This window comes from Bos taurus, chromosome 17 (genome assembly GCF_002263795.3).
Source record: "Bos taurus isolate L1 Dominette 01449 registration number 42190680 breed Hereford chromosome 17, ARS-UCD2.0, whole genome shotgun sequence".
Taxonomy (NCBI): domain Eukaryota; kingdom Metazoa; phylum Chordata; class Mammalia; order Artiodactyla; family Bovidae; genus Bos; species Bos taurus.
Window position 1 is genome coordinate 48,188,618 of NC_037344.1, and position 25,247 is coordinate 48,213,864.

Below are 25,247 nucleotides of genomic sequence, written 5' to 3' on the forward strand. Positions count from 1 at the left end.
AACTATGTATCCATCTGTGTTTCTATGTATCTATCTATATTAACTTTATGAAGCTGACACCCTTGCATGGAAGTCCCTTCTTAATAAGTGAGACAGAGCTTCGAGGACATATTTGAATACACATTTGAAATAAATCTCACAAACACTGACAACCAGTCAGTGGTTAATTTCATCTGAGCTCCTGAACCGAGATGACAGCAACCGCAGCCACTGACTTGTGGAAAATGCACATTTGTTTTTAAAGCAACAGCTCCCACTCCATGCTAGGTCGAGTCTGATCATGACTATGAAACAAAGCCACGTGTGATATCTGTGTCTAGCACATGTTTCAAAATGTGATATTAAAAAGGAAAAAAAAAAAAAAAACCACAGCCTCCTCCTGTTTGAAACATAGAGCGGTTCTATTTTTTTTTTTTTTTTAACATCCTTTGTAAAAGTAACATTAAAGAGTTGGAATCAAAATAGGCCCAAGCCTTAACTTTGTCAGTGCTTCGGGGCTGTGTCTGATAACTCACAGGAAGCCGGTAACCAGCAGAAATAACTTGGATGTGTCAGTGACAGGATCGTTATTTGCAAATATTAAAAGGAATGTCTTACAAGGAACATGAAATGAAGTCAGGAGAGCCAAACTGTTCTTGTTCTAACACTGGACTTGATACACCCATTTGTAAGTGATGGCTATTCAAACACTTGCTGATAAAACTGCAGTGGTTTGAAATTGAGCTATAAAATAAATAGACAGTGTGTTTGGGAAGATAAAAATAAAATCTCTTTGCCCACGGGGAGACAATATCCTATGACCTCCGGCATGGCTGGTGCTGATGTGGAGAGATGCAGAACGTGGTAAAAAGCAATATGCTTTTGTCTAGAGAATCAGCAGGGAACCACTACACACTCTTCATTTCCTGGTATTGTTTTGGCTTTTAGGGGTTACTATTCAAAGGAAAGGGCTTCCCCGATGGCTCAGCTTCCCCAGTGGTTCAGTGGTAAAGAATCTGCCTGCAATGCAGGAGACGCAGGTTCGATCTCTGGGTTGGGAAGATCCGATGGAGAAGGAAATGGCACCCTGCACCAGTATTCTTGCCTGGAGAATCCCATGGACAGAGGAGCCTGGCAGGCTACAGTCCATGGGGTCACAAAAGAGTCAGACATGACTTAGCAACTAAAAAATAACATGTGCACTGCGTGCATGCTAACTTGCTTCAGTTGTGTCCAACTCTTTTTGACCCCATGGACTGTAGTCTCCAGGCTCCTCTGTCCACGGGATTTTCCAGGCAAGAATATTGGAGTGGGTTGCCCCGCCCTCCTCAAACAACAACATTCAAAGGAAAGGGCTTCCACAGTGGCTCAGTGATAAAGAACCCGCCTGCAATGCAGGAAATGTGGGTTTGATCCCTGGATCTGGAAGTCTGCTGGAAGAGGAAATGGCAACCCACTCCAGTATTGTGGCCTGGAGAATTCCATGGACAGAAGATTCTGAAGGACTACAGTCCAAGGGGTCACAAAGCGTGAGACACAACTTACTGACTAAACAACAACAACACGAGCTATAGGGCATCAAGGGCTCTCCTTTTGCTGATAACGGTACCCAGAGCCTTGGGCTGAGTGCCGTACCCACGGCTCAGCCCTGTATATCATCAGCTGCTTTAACCTCTATGCGCTGTTAAAATTAGTTCCACTTGTCCCGAGGAGAAGATGGAGCTTGGAGACTCAGGTTAAGGCTACACGCCCTGCACAGGGTCCCGGGGGTTTAAAGGCACATCCTTGGAACTTCAGACCTTGGGGCTGGAACCCCCTCACACATATCCTGGAAGGTCCTGGCACACACGTGTGCCCTGGATGGCACTGTGCCCATCATCTGTGCCCAATGTCAACTGCACTGGCCTTTATTTTAATTTCAGATGCACACATGTATCAGACACATACATGTATGAACACAACCATGCTGCCTCTTCTGTACATTGTTTTGAAGAACTGCAAGGGATCAGATATATGGCAATCTTCTGAATACTGGGGGATATTCCAGAAGCATAGGATTATACCTGAAGAACACCTGCATCAGAAACCAGAAATCTATTTGGAAGTTTGGGGTTAGTAGATAAGAAGGCAATGGCACCCCACTCCAGTACTCTTGCTTGGAAAATCCCATGGGCGGAGGAGGCTGGTGGGCTGCAGTCCATGGGATTTCGAAGAGTCGGACACAACTGAGCAACTTCACTTTTTGAGAAGGAAATGGCAACCCACTCCAGTGTTCTTGCCTGGAGAATCCCAGGGATGGGGGAGCGTGGTGGGCTGCCGTCCATGGGGTCGCACAGAGTCGGGCACGACTGAAGCGACTTAGCAGCAGCAGCAGCAGGTGCAACCTACTATATATGGCATGGATAAATGACAAGATCCTACTGTAGAACACAGGGAACTATATTAAATATCCTGTGATAAACCATGATGGAAAAGAATATGAAAGAGAATGCATACATGTATATACATATATCACTGAATCACTGTCCTATACAGCAGAAACTAACACATTGTAAATCAACTATATTTCAATAAAATAAACTTTAAAAAAAGAAACTAGAAATTCAAGCATCTAAGAAGGGAAGTGACTTGCTCAAGGTCATGGTAATCAACACCAGCAGCATCAGAAATAGAACCCAGGTCTCATGTTTCTGGAAAGTCCCTAGGTTTCTTTTAGTGACATGTCCAGGAGGCTGCCCATGTGACCAAGTGACCCTGTGTTCCATATACTCTTCTACTGATTACAGTAGGTCCCCTACATGTAAACCTTCAAGTTGCTAGCTTTCAAAGATGCTAATTCGCATTCGCAAGTCCAATCATGTAGGGAGTGGCAACCCACTCCAGTATTCTTGCCTGGAAAACCACAAGGACAGGGGAGCCTGGTGGGCTACAGGGGTTGCAAGAACGAGACAGGACTTAGCAACTAAACCACCACCACTGGCGCACGTTGTCACGTGCCTCCTCTACGAGTGGCTGTGCTTTTGTGTACTTTACTGCTCAGCACTGTATACAGTACAAGAGTACAGCATCTTTATTTCAAGTCCAGGATGCCCAGAAACAAGCCTGAGAGCAGCGGCGGAGAAAGGATGAAGAGAGACAAGAGGCAGAAGGAGTAACTGAAGAACTGAAGAGACTCATGATGCAGGAAATGGCCTGGGGGTTTTCTTTACTTGAGGAGGCACTGGTAGGTTCTGAGGCACAGGGCCCTCATGTCGAATGGTACATGAAGCTTGCAGCAGACGTTCAGAAAGCAATCCAGTGCTACTGTGTCATCTATGATGAGAAAAAAAGAGCTACTACCCAGACATCACTGGATTGTTTTTTTAAGAGGGTCGATAGAATTAAATCCAGCAAGGAACCGGAACCTGAGCCATCAACATCAGGCGTGAGTGAAGTTGCAGCTTGCCTTCCGTCTCCTGTTGCTGACAATCCTTCAGCTCTGCCTTCTCCCACCTCCTCTCCCTCCTCTAGTCAGTTCACTCAGTGAGTGAACTCGTCTGTTCACTCACTGCCAGCCCCTGTATGTCAATTGTCTTACTGTATTTTTCAAGGTCCTGCACCGTAAGATTAAAAATGTTTTCTTAATTGTTTGCTTTTTATGTAGTATTTATATGAAAAGTATTATAACCCTATTGCAGTACAGTACTGTATAGCCAATTGTGTTAGTTGGGTACCTAAGCTAATTTTGCTGGACTTACAAACAAACTGGACTTATGAATGTGCTCTCAGAATTGGGCTTGTTTGTCTGTAGGGGACTTACTGTGTAAAGGGAACACTGAGAGCTAATCACAAAGATGCAAATTACAGACTCTCTGAACCACAGGCGGATGAAAACGACTCAGACCAGGTGAATACAGAGAAATCGCTCTCCTTTACCTGAGGGTCTGAAAACAGCAATCCTGTAACTTCATGCTTCACCACCGCAGAGTTTCCGGGGATGTTCCTCGCCAACACCGGAACTTCCAAATCCATTGCCTGAAAGGATGTAAAGGGCAAAGGAGACAGGTGGGCGATCACTGTCAGAGTCTGTGTGGTGAGATGAGCCAATCTGTGACAGAATGACTCCTTAGTTTCACTGGAGCTCTGGCACCACCCAAAAAATCACCCCAAAACTTTGCCCAAAGTGGTTTCCCAACACAAATTCCGGATTTTCCAACTACACACTGAATCTTAACGACTGACTGTATTTGCAAGTGTTGGCAAACTATATACTGTAATGGCCTATCTTACTGCAACATCACAAAGAAACCTTCTCTTTCTCCAATGTTCAGTTCACCCTTCTTCAATGGCAGCCTGGAGTACACTTTTTGAAAATATTTACCTATTTATTTGGCTGCACCAGGTTTTGGTTGCTGCTCGCAGGATCTCCATGGTGGCATGTGAACTCTTAGCTGTGGAATGTGGAATCTAGTTCCCTGACCATGGATCCAACCCCAGCCCCCTGTATTGGGAGCATGGAAACTTTGCCACTGGAGCAGCAGGGAAGTCCTTGGAGTATACATTTTTAATTATCATCATTCTCACTTTCCTTGATGGGTAATTTTCTTTCAGCACCAGCCATATGATTGCCACCAGATCTGTACACATCCCTTTGGCATGGATACAGACGTAAGGAGGAATAAGATTTATCACCTGATTACCCACTAAACAACCTTTCCAGTCTCAAATGCCTGGGATCAGCCAGCATGGGGTTCCTCATGATGATAAAAGTCTCCAAGTCATAAATTTCCCTTCTCATCTTATAGGGTAAAGATTGGGACCCTCCACTATCATTAGAATCAAAGCTATGGTTTTTCCAGTAGTCATGTATGGATGTGAGAGTTGGACCATAAAGAAAGCTGAGCGACAAAGAACTGATGCTTTTGAACCTGTGGTGTTGGAGAAGACTTTTGAAAGTCCCTTGGACTGCAAGGGGATCAAACCAATCAATCCTAAAGGAAATCAACCCAGAATATTCCTTGGAAGGACTGATGCTGAAGCTCCAATACTCTGGCTACCTGATGCGAAGAGCCAACTCATTGGAAAAGATCCTGATGCTGGGAAAGATTGAGGGCAGGAGGGAAAGAGAGAGGCAGAGGATGAGATGGTTGGATGGCATCACTGACTCAACACATGAGTTTGAGCAAACTCCAGGGGATAGTGAAGAACAGGGAAACCTGGCATGTGCAGTACATGGGGTCAAAAAGAGTTGGACACAACTTAGCAACTGAACAACAACAACTCTCATTACACTTGGGAACAAGAAAACTCAGCAGCATGGGCAGAAAGTAACTCCGCATCTCAGCGTTAGGGTCACAGCCCCCTTATGAGCCCACTATTTGGGCCTTGGGTTCCGACCTCCAGTGAGTACCATCTGGCATTTTGGAAAAGACCACAGTCCAAGAATCACAAAACTGTGGTCTTGCCCTGGTGGGAGCTTTGCTCTCGACTGGCATGGCGGGTTTCAAATCCATTCCTCATCACCATCATTTTGGGGAGACAAAGTTCATCTTAAACAGCAAGGATTTACTGTATAGCATAAGCAACTGTATATTCAATATCTTATAATAACCTATAATAGAAAAGAATTGGGAAAAAAGAATATAGATGCATACATATAACAGGATCACTTTGCTGTACAGCTGAAACTAATATTATATTGTAAACCAACTATACTTTAATAAAAGAGAAAGAAAAAAAAAAACATGTCATTTAAAAAGCATATGGAAATGCTATTTTCATTCAGCCAAGATGTGACATTAAGGATGGTTGATTCTCAAGTCACTTTCTTTAGGTGTAAAGTTACCTCTTCAAAAAGGCAAAGTCTGAGAACATGACTGTGCTGTGACGCTGGTCCTGATGCACACGGTGCCTGGGAATGTCTTGGGGAGATGGTGTTTGGAGATGAGCGAGCTTACCCTCTGAACCCTTCAGGTCATGATCTGGGAAAGGGGGAGTGTTGGGGAGGGGCACTTGGAGCAGAAATCAGCTCAAATCTGGTGCCTGGGGCCCCATTTGGGGACTAAGAAGAGAAAACATCAGAGCTCAAGAGGTACCAAACACTTACTCAGGTTTGCAGTCACTGGATTTCTCTTCCCCACCATGAGCTCTTCAAGCATCCAGCAAGTGGGTGGAAGCTTCACATTTGAACTTTTAAAAAAGCTTCGTTGGGGCGTCCCCTGGTGGTCCAGTGGTTAAGACTCTACCTCCCACTGCAGGCGGTGTGGGTTTGATCCCCAGTTGGGGAATTACAATTCTACATGCCGGGCGTTGTGGCCAAACAATGAACAAATAAAAATAAATTTAAAAGCTTTGTCTCTGGTGCACCATCCTCAGCAGGGCTGATAAGGGTTTTCAGAGACATGACCCCCCAGTCTACGTTGCAGAACAGTCTTTGGAAACACAGCCACCAGGGCTCTGTATCAACACAGTAAGTGAGTTTTTGAAGGGTGCCTTATATAGGTGTCTATATTGGGCTTCCCAGGTAGCTCAGTGGTAAAGAATCAGCCTGCCAATGCAGGAGACTTGGGTTCTATTCCTGAGTCAGGAAGGTCCTCTGGAGGAGGAAATGCAACCCTCACCAGTATTCTTGCCTGGGAAATCCCATGGACAGGAGAGCCTGGTGGGTGACAGTTCACGTTTAAAAGAAATGTGTCTTATCATATGGGATTTTTACATGCCTCTGAAACAAAATAAGGGCTTCCCAGGTGGCACTGCTGCTGCTGCTGCTGCTAAGTCGCCTCAGTCATATCCGACTCTGTGCGACCCCATAGACGGCAGCCCACCAGGCTCCTCCGTCCCTGGGATTCTCCAGGCAAGAACACTGGCGTGGGTTGCCATTTCCTTCTCCAATGGATGAAAGTGAAAAGTGAAAGTGAAGTCACTCAGTCCTGTCTGACTCTGCGATCCTATGGACCATAGCCCACCAAGCCCCTCCATCCATGGGATTTTCCAGGCAAGAGTACTGGAGTGGGTTGCCATTGCCTTCTCCAGGTGGCACTTCTCCCAGGTGGCACTAGTGGTTAGGAACCCACCAGCCAATGGAGAATACGTAAGAGAACTGGGCTTGATCCTCGTATTGGGAAGAATCCCTGGAGGAGGCTATGGCAATCCACTCCAGAATTCTTGCCTAAAGAATCCCATTGACAGGGGAGGCTGGCGGACCACAGTCCACAAGGTGGAAGAGTGGGACACAACTGAAGCGACTTAGCATGTACCCATGCATAATAAAACAATGCTAATTCTGAAAGGTCAAAAGATCCCCTCCCTCCAAAGTGAGATGCACTTATTCTGTGATTAACCATTTTGGATCTTTGAATTGATTTTAATGAAATCCACCCTCCATGGCTCCTCTAAAATCAGTTTCATTCAAAACCTTCATCCCAAAGGTTATTTTGGAGTTTTCAAAAGGAACACAGTGTCGGCATCTGAAAGCAGATGGAATTACTCAGAGCTGCCTTTCCTTTGAAGTAAATGAGATCTGACAGCAATTCATCTGCAATGAAATGCTGTATGTGCTGGCTACAAAATCATTCCCCAAATCCACTTTACCTTTTCTTAAGAAGGTGGGGGAGAGGAAATGTGTATTTACATACAAAGGAGCAATTCACCAAGGCTTGAGGACTGGTACTCTTAAGAATGTACATTTTTAAAGCTAATATGAAGAGTACAATGTACTGCTCCAGTGATTCTAGTTGAAAGCTGATTTTAAACCACAATGGAGATTAATGCTAATCATTAAGCTCAGATTGAGATATTGAGGCATTCAACATCTAGATGAAGAAGAACATGTCACAAATCCAGGCTCTGTGCTCTAAAAGCTTCCGAACACGAGAATTACAGGCGTCAGTATATAGCTTCTATCCCAGCCCACAGTATTTTATTTTTTTATGTTTGCTTTTCTAAATGATGCCACATTTGCAGAAAATATTAGGCATACAACATCAGTCATTTCTTAAGTTTACGGAACATCATTTTTTTTTCCTGCTTTAATTATTTACCATGACCTCTGAAACATCAATATTCACAAATTGTACCTTTGGTCAGTAAATTCAACTAGTGTCCAAAGGAATAAATGGATGTTACAAACAACTTATGATACAATAATAGCATTGCTCTAATTAAGTAGACCCTGAAGTGAAAAACTAGGGTTATGAGAGTGTGGATGTGAAATGTGATTCAAAGACTTGGAGGACCAATGGCCAAACATTTCCTTTTCTGCAGGGGGTAGAAATAGATTCAAGGGATTCAAGGGATTAGATTCAAAGTGAATAGATTCAAGGGATTAGATCTGACAGAGTGCCTAAAGAACTATGACGGAGGTTCATGACATTGTACAGGAGGCAGTAATCAAGACCATCCCCAAGAAAAAGAAATGCAAAAAGACAAAACAGTTGTCTAAGGAGGCCTTATAAATAGCTGAGAAAAGCAGAGAAGCAAAAGGCAAAGGAGAAAAGGAAAGATATACCCATTTGAATGCAAGGTTCCAAAGAATAGCAAGGAGAGATAAGAAAGCCTTTCTCAGTGATCAGTGCAAAGAAATAGAGGAAAACAACAGAATGGGAAAGACTAGAGTTACCAAGGGAACATTTCATGCAAAGATGGGCTCGATAAAGGACAGAAATGGTATGGATCTAATAGAAGCAGAAGATATTAAGAAGAGGTGGCAAGAATACACAGAAGAACTGTACAAAAAAGATCTTCATGACTCAGATAACCACGATGGTGTGATCACTCACCTAGATCCAGACATCCTGGAATGTGAAGTCAAGTGGGCCTTAGGAAGCACTACTACGAACAAAGCTAGTGGAGGTGGTGGAAGTCCAGTTGAGCTATTTCAAATCCTAAAAGATGATACTAGGAAAGTGTTGCACTCAATATGCCAGCAAATTTGGAAAACTCAGCAGTGGCCACAGGACTGGAAAACATCAGTTTTTATTCCAATCCCAAAGAAAGGCAAGAATGTTCAAACTACTGCACAATTGCACTCATCTCACATGCTAGCAAAGTGATGTCAAAATTCTCCAAATCAGGCTTCAACAGTACATGAATTGTGAATTTCCAGATGTTCAAACTGGATTTACAAAAGGCAGAGGAAACAGAGATCAAATTGCCAACATCCGTTGGATCATTGAAAAAGCAAGAGAGTGCCAGAAAAATATCTACTTCTGCTTCATTGACTATGCCAAAGCCGTTGACTGTGTGGATCACAACAAACTGGAAAATTCTTCAAAAGATGGGAATACCAGACCACCCTACCTACCTCCTGAGAAATCTGTATGCAGGTCAAGAAGCAACAGTTAGAACTGGACATAGAACAACAGACTGGTTCCAAATCGGGAAAGGAGTAAGTCAAAGCTGTATATTGTCACCCTGTTTATTTAACTTATATGCAGAGTACATCATTTGAAATGCTGGACTGGATGAAGCACAAGCTGGAATCAAGATTGCCAGGAGAAATATCAGTAACCTCAGATATGCAGATGACACCACCCTTATGGCAGAAAGTGAAGAACTAAAGAGCCTCTTGATGAAAGTGAAAGAGGAGAGTGAAAAAGTTGGGTTCAAACTCAACATTCAGAAAACTAAGATCATGGCATCTGGTCCCATCACTTCATGGCAAACAGATAAGGAAACAGTGAGAGACTTTATTTTTGGGGCTCCAAAATCACTGCAGATGGTGACTGCAGCCATGAAATTAAAAGACGCTTACTCCTTAGAAGAAGAAATTTTTAACCAACCTAGACAGCATATTAAAAAGCAGAGACATCACTTCGCCAACAAAGGTCCATCTGGTCAAAACTATGGTTTTACCAGTAGTCATGTATGGATGTGAGAGTTGGACTATAAAGAAAGCTGAGTGCTGAAGAATTGATAACTTTTGAACCGTGGTGTTGGAGGAGACAGACTCTTGAGAGTCCCTTGGACTGCAAGGAGATCAAACCAGTCCATCCTAAAGGAAATCAGTCCTAAATATTCATTGGAAGGCCTAATGCTGAAGCTGAAACTCCAATACTTTGGCCACCCGATGGGACGAACTGACTCACTCATACCAGGGAAAAGACCCTGATGCTGGGAATGATTGAAGGCAGGAGGAGAAGGGGGTGACAGAGGATGAGGTGGTTGGATGGCATCACCGACTCATGGGCATGAGTTTGAATAAACTCTGGGAGTTGGTGATGGACAGGGAGGCCTGGCTTGCTGTATTGCAAGGGGTCACAAAGAGTTGGACACGACTGAGCGACTGAACTGAACTGAACTGAACTGAACAGGGGGTTTTATCAAGTGCTAATCCATAGGACTTCTGCGGCATCCATTGTCTGCAAGTCATGTGTAAAGAACTATAGGAAATTCCATACATTTGATGGCTTGTGATTTAGGGATATGAAGACAACTCAGCACCAAAAGCTGGTTATGACAGGACAGATGGCATCTCTTCTTTACTAATACCACCCTTAAAGGAACCCAGCATACCATGAACCAACAGCAAAATAAGAGAAAGCAAAAACCCTTCTGTATTAAGTGCACACTGGTGATGACCTCAAGTAACTAGTACAAAGCCACTAAGATATCCAGGTAAGGGAATTCCCTGATGGTCCGGCAGTTGGCACTCCACACTTTTACTACTGTAAGCCAGGGGTTTAATCCCTGGTCAGGGAACTAAGATCCCTGAAGTTCCAGGGCATGGCCAAAAAAAAAAAAAACAGAAAAAGTTTTAAAAGATATCCAGGTTGGGACTTTCCTGGCAGTCCAGTGGTTAAGACTCCATTTTATCAATGCAGGGAACACAGTTTCAATTCCTGGTCAGAGAACTAAGATCTCACACGCCATGCTGCACAGCCAAAAAACATTTTTTTAGATACCAAAAAAAAAAGATATCCTGGGTAAACACCCAATTATGGAAAATGCTCAGTAAGAAGAGACTGCAAAGGGCTTCAAGGTTGGATTAAGTCCTCTACCCAAGAGTTGATACAGTCAAACTAGAGCCTGCCAGGTTTTCAAGAGCAGGGGCTTATTTCAATGCAGAAAACTCCAGCAATGGACTGCAAGGTTGTGCTGGGATGTGTATATTCAGCCCAAGCAGAGTACGCAATTTTTCTTTTCCTTTTGGCTGCGCAGCACGGTGGCATGTGTAATCTTAGTTCCCCAACCAGGGGTCGAACCCTCGCCCCCTGCAGTGGAGGGTGTAGTCTTAACCACTGGGCAACCAGGAAAGTCCAGGAAGCGATTTTTCAGAGCTGAGCACTAGGTGGAGAGGTTCGGTCCACCCTCAGTCCCGCCCTCCTGTGCATCTGTAACCACTCCTCTGTGTGTTTCCACACCCACCCCCTGTCTTGTGCATAAGCCCATCCCTTTCTTATCCCCTAAATTCTGGGATCATTGCACACACTGAAAAGAGGGAGAAGAAATCAAGACAAAAGAAGGCTTCCTACAAAACACACCTTTATCCACATCCTGTCCCAGCCCTTCATAGTCTCCATCACCTTCCCACTGAAGCTACTTGGTGAGTCAGAGAGGTAACGCTATCCTAGTTTTATTTCATTTTGTCACTGGCAAGGAAAAATGGCAAGGAGAAAGAAAATAGTATTTTTAAATCCCAGCTAGAACTTCAAAACTACTTTAGAACTCCCGAAGAGACGCCGCTGTGCTTGTTAGCTTTAAGAAGCACACAGCTTTATTGACAAATGCATCACCTCCATAACTAAGAAAAGGGGTGATCGACAATTTCATATTTCCACTTTCAGGGCTCGTTAGATCATTACCTCCAGAATTGCGGCTGACATGCCTTCAGAGACAGAGCTATTCACCAGCGCGAAGCAATTCTTCATGACTGCATGGAGGTCTTCCTGAGCCATCTCCCTGATCAGTCGTACCCCAGGGGTCCTGAAACAACAGGGAGCAGAGAGCATCTATGGCTGGGAATCTTACAGAGAGAGGCTGGGCGGAGAGATGACAATTTTGGAGAAATATCTTAGATCACCAGGGAAGCATGATTGATAAAGAGTTCAGTACAGAAAACCATACTGGAGTGAGAATCTGTTCTATTTCCAGCCCTGATAAGGGAGGGACGAAGGCTGTGAACACATCAGCTTCCATCCTGAATCCTTCTGACCAACAAGACACATGATTCTCAGATACTGGACGTCAGAGATGTGGCTCTTGCCATTTTTCTCTGAATGATTTAGAAAACAGACCTTTCCTAAGAATGCAGCCTTTTTCCCAATGCTTTTTAAAAGATACTCAGAGAGGGTGAGTCCCCTGGTGGTCCAGTGGCTAAGATTCCGTGCTCCCAATGCAGGGAGCCTGGGTTCGATCCCTGGTCAGGGAACTAGAGTCCACATGCCGCAACTAAGACCCAGTTCAGTCAAATAAATAAATAAAGATAAATATTAGAAAAGATACTCAAAGAGATAATCATAGATGTATCATAAACAGAGAGAAATAGAAATAGTAAAACCAAGAGGGTAACACAACCTTTGTCACAGAGGTTTTGCCCTGTTCTATTTTTCTCACCTGATGGTACGGACATTCATCCCCATTCCCCCAACCCTCTCCAGTCTCACAGTTTTGAGGTTATCATTTCACGTAACTGGTGATACTTTTACATACATGCATTCTGTATCCATGATTGCACATGGGGGTGAAATCAGTGTTTCCCAGTCCTCCTGGGTGGTGGAGTAGCCAGGAGGAGGAGCTGGGATCCTGGGAGAGTGAGGATATACACATAAAAGGGGGCTGACCCGCACGGGAGAGGATCCTTCTGGCTCTTGTCCTGCCCCATCTCCCCACTTAGAATACAGAAAGTGATGTGTGAGTTCTACAGCTACAGTCATCCTAGAAATAGAAGTCACAGGTAGGGAACACAAGAAAGAGAGACAGCAGACAATGTCTCTGAAGTCTTACCTGGTCCTGGACCAATGACCTCAGATTTTTTTGATGTGAGCAGTTAAAACCCCTGGGTGTGTAAGCCAGCATTGTTGGGTCTCTGTTGCTGCTGTTTAGTCGCTAAGTCATATCTGACTGTTTTGGGACCTCGTGGACTGTAGGAGCCAACCAGGCTCCTCTGTCCATGGGATTTTCCAGGCAAGAATGCTGGAGTGGGTTGCCATTTCCTCCTCCAGGGGATCTTCCTAGCCCAGGGATCAAACCTGCATCTCCTGCACTGGCAGGAGGATTCTTTAACACTGAGCCACCAGGGAAGCCCTGGTCTCTGTTACGGGCAAACACAATTGATAGCAAAGACTCTGGCAAATTGCTTTCCAGAGGAATGGCTGCAATTTTCACCCTCACCAGCAGATTTTTAGTCTTTTTTTTTTTTTTTTCGGTTTTGACCCACGAGGTAAGGGACAATTATAACTTCAAAGTGGGTTTCCTGAGCATTTCCTGACCTAGCGAGGTAGTATGTCTTCACACGTGCATCCACGCGACTGCTCCCTAGGGAACTGCTGATGCTCCCAGCATGTCAGCTTCCTGGCTTGTCAGTGGGGAAAGGAATAGTGCCCAGATTCTCACAGGATCATCAGGAGATTAAAGGAGGAATTATTAATGAAGTGTTGGGAACAGAGCCTCGGACACGGTGAATGCTGGGAACTGGGATTGTTTATCAGTCATTAGGCTTCCGCTCCTGCAAAACACCTATTCACTCCCTATGCTTATCTCTCTCTCTTTTTTTAAAATGTATTTCATCATGTCACTCAGCATGTGGGACCTCAGTTCCCTGTTGCTTCAGTCATGTCCAACTCTTTGTGACCCCATGGACTGTAGCCCACCAGGCTCCTCTGTCTATGGGATTCTCCAGGCAAGGATACTGGAGTGGGTTGCCATGCCCTCCTCCAGGGCATCTGCCCAACCCAGGAATTGAACCTGCATTGGCTGGCAGGTTCTTTACCATTCCCTGATCAGGGATCAAGCCCGAATCCTCTGCATTGGAAGCTTGGAGTTTTAACCACTGGACCACCAGGGAAGTCCCATACTTACCTCTTTACTTTGGCTTTTACTTCCCTTGTAAAGACTGGATCAACCTGAAAATTGACAAAGATAAATTTTAGGAAAAGCCAGAAATGAATCTAAGTCTCAAGAGGATTGCAGATCATGGCAACAGAGCCATATGTAACAACTCAGAAAAGGAAAAAGTAAATCAAATACAAAAGAATACCCCGGAGTCCAGCTATGGCAAAGTAATAAGGAAAAGAAGGACTTGAGAGAAAATTTAAAGACACAAACACATACAGTCGTCCTTCAGTATCCACTGTTCCAGGACCCCCTCAGATATCAAATTCTGTGGATGCTCAAGTCCTTTATATAAAATGGTATAGTATTTACATCTAACTGAAACACATCCTCCTGTATACTTTAAATCATTTATGGATTACTTACAGTACTAATATAAATGCAATCTAAATAGGTGCCAATGCACAGCAAATTGAAGTTTTGCTTTTTGGAACTTTCTGGAATCTCTTTTCCTGAATATTTTCAGTCTATGGTTGGTTGTTTCTGAGTATACAGAACCTGATGATACACAGGGCCAACTGTAGTCCTGTTTCCTGTTTGGTCTATAAGATAAGAGCCTGGTGAAGCTCCAGGTATGGGAGGCCAAGAATTATCCACCCAACTCCTAAAACAGAAGTCATTTACAGTCAAGGGAAAATCTGACAAAAACATAATACTTCAATGAAAGTTTTGCCTGGTTGATTACAGTGGTGGATTTTGTCATAAAACCTTTGAGGCAGAAGGAGTTGGAATGCTTGGTAGATCTAAAATAAAAGATCTGACTGAATTAAAATTTTATTTTTAACATGGAGCCTTTCCAGACACACAATTTTAAAGCAAAGTCACGTCCATGGGGCAATACATGGGAAAACAAAATGGGGTCCATACAATGAAATATTATTCATCCAACAAAAAGGAATGAAGTACTGATTTATGCTACAGTATGGGGGAACCTTGAAAATATAACGCTCATTTGCAAAAGGCCCTAAATTGTGACTCTTTTTATATGAAATGTCCAGAAAGACAAATCTATAAAGAAAGAGAGTAGGTTAGTTGCTAGGCACTGGGAGGTGGGGAGTGAATGCTAATGGGTATGGGATTTTGGGGAGATGATGAAAATACCCCAAAATTAGATAGAGGTGATGACTGCAAAACTTTGTATTAAATACTTTAAATGGTGCATTGTATGACACACAAATTATATTTCCATTTTTAAAAAGCCAAGTCCAACCTTTTAATTAGTTACAATGTGATATTCTTGAGTCTGCACTTCACTCCTATTTCATATTTAGAGGAAATACGTCCTATGAGACAGGTGCCATGCTTTTTTTTTTAAAGATTTATTTATTGGCTATGGTGGGTCTCCTTTGCTGTATGTGGGCTTTCTCTAGTTGTGGAGATTGGGGGCTACTCTCTAGTTGTGGGGCATGGGCTTCTCACTGAGGTGGCTTCTCTTGTTGAGGAGTACAGGCTCCAGGCATACAAGCTTCAGTAGTTGTGGCTCATGGGCTTAGTTGCTCTGTGACATGTGAGATGTTCCCAGACCAGGGACTGAACCAGTGTCTCTTGCATTGCAAGTCAGATTCTCAACCACTGGATTACTAGTGGAGCTCCCAGGCACCCTGTTTCATCCCATTGTATCCCTGGTAGTCAATATGTTTGCTAAATTAATGCAAACATTAATAGCAATGTTTCTTAAACTGGTCTCTTATACCAACATTTTTTGACTCCACATGCTTTTAAGAAAACTCATATGTAGATGTCCAGACTGAGTGAGGCTCTGGAAACAGACCACCTGGGTCAAATCCTTCCCAAACCAATCTCTAGCCACATGGCCATGTGCACATTAATGGATCTCTCTGGGCTTCAGCCTCCTCATCCATAAGAAGAGAATGATAACAGCACCGTGGGATTGTTGGGAGGATCAAATAGTTAAAATACATTCAGTGCTTACAACTTTTTCTGAAACACAGTAACTGCTATATGAGTAGTAGAAGAAAAGTTAAATATCAAAGCCTTGCTAGAATGCATAAGAGTGAGAGCTGCAGATTGCAGCACTAATACAAAAATATCTAGACACTCCATCTCAAACGTGTACTTTCCCAGTGACACTGCCATACTTCTCAGCAAGACCCTGCACACCTGAAGGCCATCACAGAATCCACAGAAAACACACCTTATTCCTGACCATCAGAAGCCAAACTAACGTACTCTTTATGCACAATGACCTCTTCTCGGGTAAATTTACTTCCTGAAGTACCAAGAGGATCTTTACGGATAACTTTCCACCTGTCATAGGGTCCCTACAATCCTATCAGGATGAAGCTGCAGTGCATGTTTATCGCGTCTGTTTCATCCAACTGCAAACTATTAAATGAAACAATCAGTAGACAGGTTTTACCCTGCATCCCTCCCCAGGTTTTATTAACAATGAATACAATTTTAAAATAACTGAGAAAATATTCTTAAACTTAAGCAAGTGTAAGACAAAATTCTAAACATGTCTTCAAAGATAGAGGTAGATGAGGGTGTAAACACATTTTACAAATACAGTGTCTGCCAGCTCTTCCTGTTACTGCAGATGAGTTTAGAAGTGAAGGCAGATTCAATTTCTATTCTCATTCACACCTCACCAGTAGGTATCAGGAATTACAAACCAAGTCGACTTAATGAATATGATGATATCCCTAGAGTTTGTCATACTAAAATAATTTTGTGTTTTCCAAAAACTTCATTTTGGTTTCGTCTGGCAAGGAAATACTGTGTGTGTGTGTGTGTGTGTGTGGAGGGGCCCAGATCCTTTAAAATATTCATATGCTGAAGATGTATCCCAAAGAACCAGTAACGCAAAGCTCACTCATTCCCCTGAGGTCATGACATCACTTTGATGGTAGACACAGCAAATCTGGGTGTATAACAAAATGGAAATTATTCCTAGATTTTTTAAAAGCTTAATATACTTTAATAGCAAACTTGCAGGAACAGTACAGAAGATACACACCACTAGACACATGTATGTAAAGCAACTCAAAAGTGTACTGAACAGATGGAACCTACCATATGATTAAAATACTGCAAAGACCACTTAGTTGCCATCAACAAGAAACGTACTTGTTTTAAATATCATATAATACTATTTATATTTGGAATTTTTTAAATGATGTACATGAAATTACTCACAAAACAGAAATAGACTCACTGACAAAAAACAAACTTATGGTTACCAAAGGGGAAAGGCATGGAGAGAGGGATATATTAACAGCAGTCATGTCTGACTCTTTGCGACCTCATGGACTATACAGTCCATGGAATTCTCTAGGCCAGAATACTGAAATGGGTAGCCTTTCCCTTCTCCAGCAGATCTTCCCAACCCAGGGATCAAACTGGGGTCTCCTGCATTGCAGGCAGATTCTTTACCAACTGAGCTATCAGGGAAGCCCAACACACAAACACTACTGTATATAAAACTGATAAACAGGTCTTACTGTATAGCACAGGGAACAATACTTAACCTATAATGGAAAAGAACCTGTAAAAGAATATATATTTAATGTGTGTTTGTGTGAGTGTGTTAGTTGCTCAATTGTGTCCAGCTCTTTGCAACCCCATGGATTGTAGCCTACCAGGCTCCTCTGACCATGAAATTCTCCAGGCAAGAATAGTGGAGTAGGTTGCCATTCCATTCTCCATGGCATCTTACTGATCCAGGGATTAAACCCAGGTCTCCTGTACTATAGGCAGTGCAGTGACTGAGCCACCAGGGAAATGTGTGCGTGTGTGTGTCTGTGTGTGTGTATACCTGAATCACTTAATCTATTATGGAAAAGAACCTAAAAAAGAATATATATATAACTGAATCACTGTTCTGTATACGTGAAATACAACTTTGTAAATCAACTATATTTCAATAAAAAAATTTTTGCCACTCTGTTTTTTTAATTGGAGGATAATTGCTTTACAGAATTTTGAGGTTTTCTGTCATATATCAGCAAGAATCAGCCATCAGTTCAGTTCAGTTCAGTCACTCAGTCGTGTCTGACTCTGCGACCCCATGAATTGCAGCACGCCAGGCCTCCCTGTCCATCACCAATTCCCGGAGTTCACTCAAACTCATGTCCATCGAGTCGGTGATGCCATCCAGCCATCTCATCCTCTGTCGTCCCCTTCTCCTCCTGCCCCCAATCCCTCCCAGCATCAGAGTCTTTTCCAATGAGTCAACTCTTCCCATGAGGTGGCCAAAGTACTGGAGTTTCAGCTTTAGCATCATTCCTTCCAAAGAACACCCAGGACTGATCTCCTTTAGAATGGACTGGTTAGATCTCCTTGCAGTCCAAGGGACTCTCAAGAGTCTTCTCCAACACCACAGTTCAAAAGCATCAATTCTTCGGCACCCAGCTTTCTTCACAGTCCAACTCTCACATCCGTACATGACCACTGGAAAAACCATAGCCTTGACTAGATGGACCTTTGTTGGCAAAGTAATGTCTCTGCTTTTCATATGCTATCTAGGTTGGTCATAACTTTCCTTCCAAGGGGTAAGCATCTTTTAAATTCATGGCTGCAATCACCATCTGCAGTGATTTTGGAGCCCAGAAAAATAAAGTCTGACACTGTTTCCCCATCTATTTACAATGAAGTGATGAGACCAGATGCCATGATCTTAGTTTTCTGAATGCTGAGCTTTAAGCCAACTTTTTCACTCTCCTCTTTCACTTTCATCAAGAGGCTTTTTACGAGCCATAGGTACACCCATATCAATAAAAAAAATTGTTAAAGACATTTGTTTAAGAAAATCCAAATGCTGGCAATATTTTAACAGGTTTATTGTTATAAAATTCAACTTCTGAAACTTGCTTGCTGAAACATTCTGACCTGTGTTAATGTCTCTGCTTTTAATACTATTCTCAAACAAATGGAAATGGAAAAATTGTGACCCCTGATTTCTGCCCCCTATTTTTCCACTCAAAATTACACAGGTAGCTTTTGACCCCATGGGGGAAAAATGTAACATTTAGAAATATCAAACAGGAAGATAATTTTTTTTTTTTTAAGAAGTGAAATGTTTTCTGTCCTAGTAGGGTCTTAGGGATACTCTCGGTGTATGCAACATGCTGGGTGAATGTCCTTTGGCATAACCGTGGCACATTTGGCATGAATTGCCCACAGACTGCTGCTGCTGATGCTAAGTCACTTCAGTCGTGTTCGACTCTGTGTGACCCCATAGGCGGCAGCCCACCAGGCTCCCCTGTCCCTGGGACTCCAGGCGAGAATACTGGAGTGGGTTGCCATTTCCTTCTTCAATGCATGAAAGTGAAAAGTGAAATCGCTCAGTCGTGTCCAAACCTTAGTGACCCCATGGACTGCAGCCTACCAGGCTCCTCCACCATGGGATTTTCCAGGCAAGAGTACCGGAGTGGGGTGCCATTGCCTTCTCCACAGACTGGTGTCTTCTAAAAAGACAACCAGATGCCTCACTTGTCTCTTGCCAAGCACGCAGAGCTGCGCTCTGTAGAAGCAGATCTGTATGGAAGATGGGTCTTTGGGACACTAGTCTACCATCTTTTCAGTCTGCTGGCCTTCCAAAATAAAGTTGCTATTTCTTACCTTAACAACTCATTTCTTGATTTATTGGCCTGTCGTGCAGCAGGCAGTATGAATTCGGACTCAGTAACATTTACTCTCTGCTTCTCACCTCTCTCCTAATTACATGTCTTTTTCTCCACCAGGAAGGCCAACCTCAATCCTTAAAATCCATTCATCCCCCACTGCACAGGCAAAAGTTCCCTCTCTGAGAAACTTTGTCTGATCATCCAAACAGGAAGTAAAGTCTCCTCTCAAACTTTTCTACCACCTCCTACAAAACATGGACCTACTTTTTTTGGTACTTGTTGGGTATTTGTCCAACTCTTCTCTTTATACATCTTCATTTTCCTCCCAAGGTCATGCTAGTTCTGTGCTGGATAATATTTGCTAAATGAATGATTTCCAACTGGTTCTACCTTTCTGTTTCCTACTTTTGATTCTTTTCACTTGAATTATCCTAAGCCATTCGATTATATTATAACCCTAATATCTCATCATGAAAAGGTAAACAATTTCATGAAAGCCTTCTTTTGGCATTACATATGAATTTTGATCAGCTCAGTCAGTAAAGAATCTGCCTGCAGTGCAGGAGACCTGGGTTCGATCCCTGGGTTGGGAAGATCCCCTGGAGAAGGAAATGGCAACACACTCCAGTATCCTTGCCTGGAAACTCTCATGGACAGAGGAGCCTGGTGGGCTGCAGTCCATGGGGTCGCAAAGAGCCAGGCACGATTGAGCGACTAACACTTAAGAATTTTGATGAGGCTTCCCTGGTGGCTCAGCGGAAAGAATTCCACTACAATGCAGGAGACCCAGGTTCAGTTCCTTGGAGGGGGAAATGGCAATCCACTTCAGTATTCTTGCCTGAGGAATCTCATGGATAGAGGAGCCTGGCAGGCTACAGTCCATGGGGTCGTAAGAATCAGACATGACTTAGCAACTAAACAACTACCACCATGAATTCTGACATACATGCTTTACTTATGATAATTTTTAGTTACAGATTCCTCAGAACTTCCCTGGTGGTCCAGTGGTTAACACTCTGTGCTTCAAAAGCAAGGAGAACCAGTTCAATCCCTGGTCAGGAAACTAGGATTCCACATGCTCCATGGTGTGGCCAAAAATTTTTTTCTTATTCGAAAAAAACAGAAATTCCTCTTGTTTTAATTTTTAAACATGTTTCTTCTCTCATGATTAGGGGAAAAGATTTCATCAAGGAAAAAAAAAATGTAAAAGATAGCTGAAATACCTAACTGGAGAAACGAATGGCTACCCATTCCAGTATTCTTGCCTAGGGAATTCCAGGGACAGAGGAGCCTGGCAGACTGTGGTCCATGGGGTCACAATGAGTTGGACGTGACTGAGCAACTAACATAACCCTTAAACTAAAATTTAGCCGAAGGTGTAACAGCAACTTTCAAGTTGAAAGTACAAACTGCATTAAACTTTTCTGGGCTTGCCTTCCACATCAGTTCATTTTCAAATCTCTTAGTGAATCCAAGGGGAACAAAACACAAGAGAAAGAAAAAAAAAAAAAAAAAGAAGGGTAGATATTTTTATTTAATGAAAGCGCATGTTATGAAATTTTAAAAAGCGAGAGCATGGTAAGCAGCAAAGAAAATTCTATTTCCTCCTTCTAAGCTTATTTACTTTCTAGCAAAATACATTGTCTCAACTCCCAGGCTGAAGGAAAATCATCTTAGATATAAGAAATTATCGTGGGAAGTCATTAAGCTGTCACGCACGAGCTGAATGTTCCTACCACACTGATTATCAAAGAGAACCATAAAATGCACCCACTCCATACACCCCTGCAAGCAGAAACCACATGCTTTGCCAAAATGGTTGGATCGAGAGATCAAAGAAGCTTTAATAGAAAACCAGCGTCTAACTCAAACCATCCTGCAGCTAAAACAGAATCTTAGCCTGTCAACACACAAAGGAAACATCAGCACAGAAAGTTCTTTCATTCTTTAATTAAACGCCCCTATGATGCTGCCTATGAACCAGGTGCTATGCCAAGTATTCGCTTATTTTGGCCTCATAGGAAACTATGAGTTTTCTGAGTAGTGTTTTCTGAGTCATGTCCACTTTACAGATGGAGAAACTGAGGCCCAGAGCAGTGAAGGGTACCCAGCTAGCATGCAATCACTCTATTACCCAGCCATGCAGAACTACCCTTTGCCTGACAGGGATGATTCGATCTTGTTCTAAAGATGTTAACAAACTTGCCAGCAGTAAGCAGTAATGAAGGATTAAGTAGATTTAACAGGGGACTGGGATCTCGCTTTTTGAAATGTTCTTGTTAAGAATGATCACTTTATTTTTTAGCTGTGTAACATACACAGCATCACCACTTTTTTTAAAGCAATCTAAGAACACTCTCTCTGCGTGTGTGCTAAATCGTTTCAGTTGTGTCCGACTCTTTGCGACCCTGTGGGCTGTAGCCTGCCAGGCTTCTCTGTTCATGGAATTCTCCAGGCAAGAATACTGGACTGGGTTACCATGCCCTCCTCCAGGAGATCTTCCCAACCCAGGGATCGAAACTGCGTCTCTTACGTCTTCTACATTGGCAGGTGGGTTCTTTACCACTAGTGCCGCCTGGGAAGCCCAACCTTCTCTCTGCTGCTGCTTCTGCTGCTGCTAAGTCACTTCAGTCATGTCCAACTCTGTGCGATCCCATAGACGGCAGCCCACCAGGCCCCGCTGTCCCTGGGATTCTCCAGGCAAGAACACCGGAGTGGGTTGCCATTTCCTCCTCCAATACATGAAAGTGAAAAGTGAAAGTGAAGTCGCTCAGTCGTGTCCAACTCTTAGCGACCCCATGGACTGCAGCCTACCAGGCTCCTCCATCCATGGGATCTTCCAGGCAAGAGTACTGGAGTGGGGTGCCATTGCCTTTTCCCGAACATTCTCTCTCTCTAGTATTTTATAAATGGTTGGTTGAGAGATAAGCATTGATTAAAAAGGAGAGCAATAATATTCCAAAGGGAGGGTGATAACTGCCTTCTGAGCTGGACCATGGAACATGGTAGGAACAAACGTGAATGCTGTATGCAGCCCAGCCCATGGGCTCCCTTGTCCTGGCAGATACACCTCCAGTCTAGAGTTACCTGTCATCTCTCTTCCTAACCAGACCTCACGTCCACTCAGGCAGGGGCCAAGTGTATTCTATTCTCTGGGACTAAACATAAGGGCCACGTTGATATCCATTAAGTGACCTACAAAAGTATTCAGTTCTTGTCTGATCGTTCATACAAACAAATCGGTGATTTGCATACGCCACTATCATCAGTTTTCTGCTTTGAATATTTGGCATCCATTTCACCTCTTCTGCTTCCCCTGTGCATCTTCTCACTTCTGCCCACTGGGTGTGGTCTGATGGAAATGGAATTAGGTGCCTGGTCCTCTCCTTACAAAATGGCAGAGGTAACCCATGGCAGACCATGGACCTTGAAGGGAATGACCCAGAGACTAAGAAACGGATGTAGTCAAACCTGATCTTCAGCCTCCCCAACAATTCTCTTAGAAGTTCTTATCATCTCCTAATACATGTCCTTGTGCTGAAGTTGGTCTGAGGCTGCAGCCCAGGGGCACAGGCTGAGCTGTGTAGCTTCTTCACTGGCGTCTCCTATCTGACCAGGCTCCATGCAGAGACACGGACAAAGGAAGCACGAATCACTGCTGAATGCACTGTGAGCACTCCCTAAAAACAGACTGAGCTCTTTCTCAAGACATATTCACTAACTGAGTCAATGCAATTTTGTTCTAAGAGGACCTGCACATGACCCAGAAAGGCTATGGTCCTCCTAAAGGGTTCAATTTAGACTTAAAGCGTTTATTCAGTCATTGAGCTTAGCAGTTAACAAAGGAAAAAAAAAATGAATGGAAGAAGAGTGTATTCACATCAGATGTCAAAAATAATTGTAGTACTTGGGGTGTTTAATCCGCTCTAAGAGATAATGGTTAAAAGATGAATTGTAATGTGTCCCAAGATTTGACCTCTGACCCACTTCTCAAATTCATTTCCAAAAGATCAGTGTATTAACCCATAACATTGTAGCAAAGATTCAATGTCAAGTGTAAAACCCTTTTAGTCTCCTCCTACTTCTGTATTCTAAAGTGGTGTTAAATTGAATTCTTGACACTGAAAACTGATAGATGCCTAGAAATCTTGCAAGGATAATAGGGAAGAGCTTGTTTAAGTTGAGTGGTCACGAGAAGCATATCGAAGCCAGGCCACGATCCGGGGAGGGAATCTCATTAAGGAAGCAGCCAACTCACTGGCTTGTGTGTGACCCATCACACACACACACATACACACAACCATCCAGTGTGGCCCAAGTCAGTGTTTTCCAAACTTCAAATCATGAAGCACATCATGAAATCAATCTTGGAATAAAAATAGGCACTGTTTTAATGACATGAAATATCAAAGCAGAGGCATAGAACAGGTTTTTAAAGAAAAACAGACTGTGTGACATACACGAATCAAGAGGATTATTTAATTAAGCTTGTTTCTGGGGTGTATGTGTGTGTGTGATGGGTCACCATGTAAAATGTGCTGGAGTTGGCTTTACTTGCTGTCTGGTAATTTGAAACTGGCCATGGGAGAACATTTTTACAGAAATAGGCAAATAAGGCTTTATTTATAAACTACAGCTTGGGATTTCCCTGTTGGTCCAATGGTTAAGACTTCGCCTTCCAATACACAGGGCGCAGGTTCAATCCTGGTCAGGGAGCTTAAAAAAAAACCCAAAGAACATAAAACAGAAGTAATATTGCAACAGATTTAATAAAGACTTTAAAAATGGTCCACATTAAAAAAATTTAAAAAAAATAGGGTTTACCACCTTGCCCATCCCAACAGAACCAGTTGTTCAATACTGACCAGCATACCACTGGTTATGGAGAAAAAGCGAAGAAACATAACACTTAAGAGACACTAGCTTATCTGAATTATTGGAGGATATGAAATGTGTGTCTACATATCAAAATATTGGTTTTAAATCTTCTGAGGAACTCATTGGTGGTCTGCATTATCATTGCTAGGGGTTCAGGTTCAATCCCTGGTTGAGGAACTAAGATCTCACAAATTGGGCAGTGTAACCAAAAAAAAGAAAAGAAAACTTTTGTAGGGAAGAGGGAGCCAAGAAGGAAACAAGTGGTTTGAATTTGTGACTAATCATATTCAGTGCTGCCTTAGTATTTCAGAAACTCAAATTATTCTGTCTACTAAGGAAATGGCAACCCACACCAGTGTTCTTGCCTGGAGAATCCCATGGACGGAGAAGCCTGGTAGGCTGCAGTCCATGGGGCCGCACAGAGTTGGACACGACTGAAGTGACTTAGCAGCAGCAGCAAGGTGTTTGTGATGGTGGCTACTGATTCTCTTTAGATTTGATAAAGACCTATTAGAAGGCAGGGATATTGCTAGGGGCTGAATGTTTGTATCCCCCTTAAAATTCACACATTGAAATCTTAATCCCCGAGGTGATGATATTTGGGAGCATAGGTCTTTGGGAAGTGATGCAGGAACCCTCATGAATGGGATTGGCATTCTGATAAAAGATCCCAGACAGCTCCGAGGACTCAGCAAGCAAGAGTTGCTTGCTGATTCTGGGCTTCCCACGTGGTCCAGTGGTAAAGAATTCGCCTGCCAGTGCAGGGGACATGGG

At 43.1% G+C, this 25,247-nt stretch overlaps 1 protein-coding gene across 3 annotated transcripts in view; it reads right to left on the minus strand.

The window, feature by feature from the left end:
* Window positions 1-25,247, minus strand: part of GLT1D1 (glycosyltransferase 1 domain containing 1) — a 117,514-nt gene that overhangs the window by 19,647 nt on the left and 72,620 nt on the right. For 2 of the 3 annotated variants that reach the window (XM_005217659.5, NM_001192447.1), the window contains 3 exons: window positions 13,975-14,018; window positions 11,760-11,880; window positions 3,895-3,993 (listed from right to left, as the gene is read on the minus strand). In XM_005217659.5, coding sequence (XP_005217716.1) covers window positions 3,895-3,993; window positions 11,760-11,880; window positions 13,975-14,018 — 264 coding nt within the window. Of the gene's footprint in view, window positions 1-3,167; window positions 3,292-3,894; window positions 3,994-11,759; window positions 11,881-13,974; window positions 14,019-25,247 lie in introns of those variants that run through there. The other variant, XM_024977227.2, reaches the window with a different exon arrangement.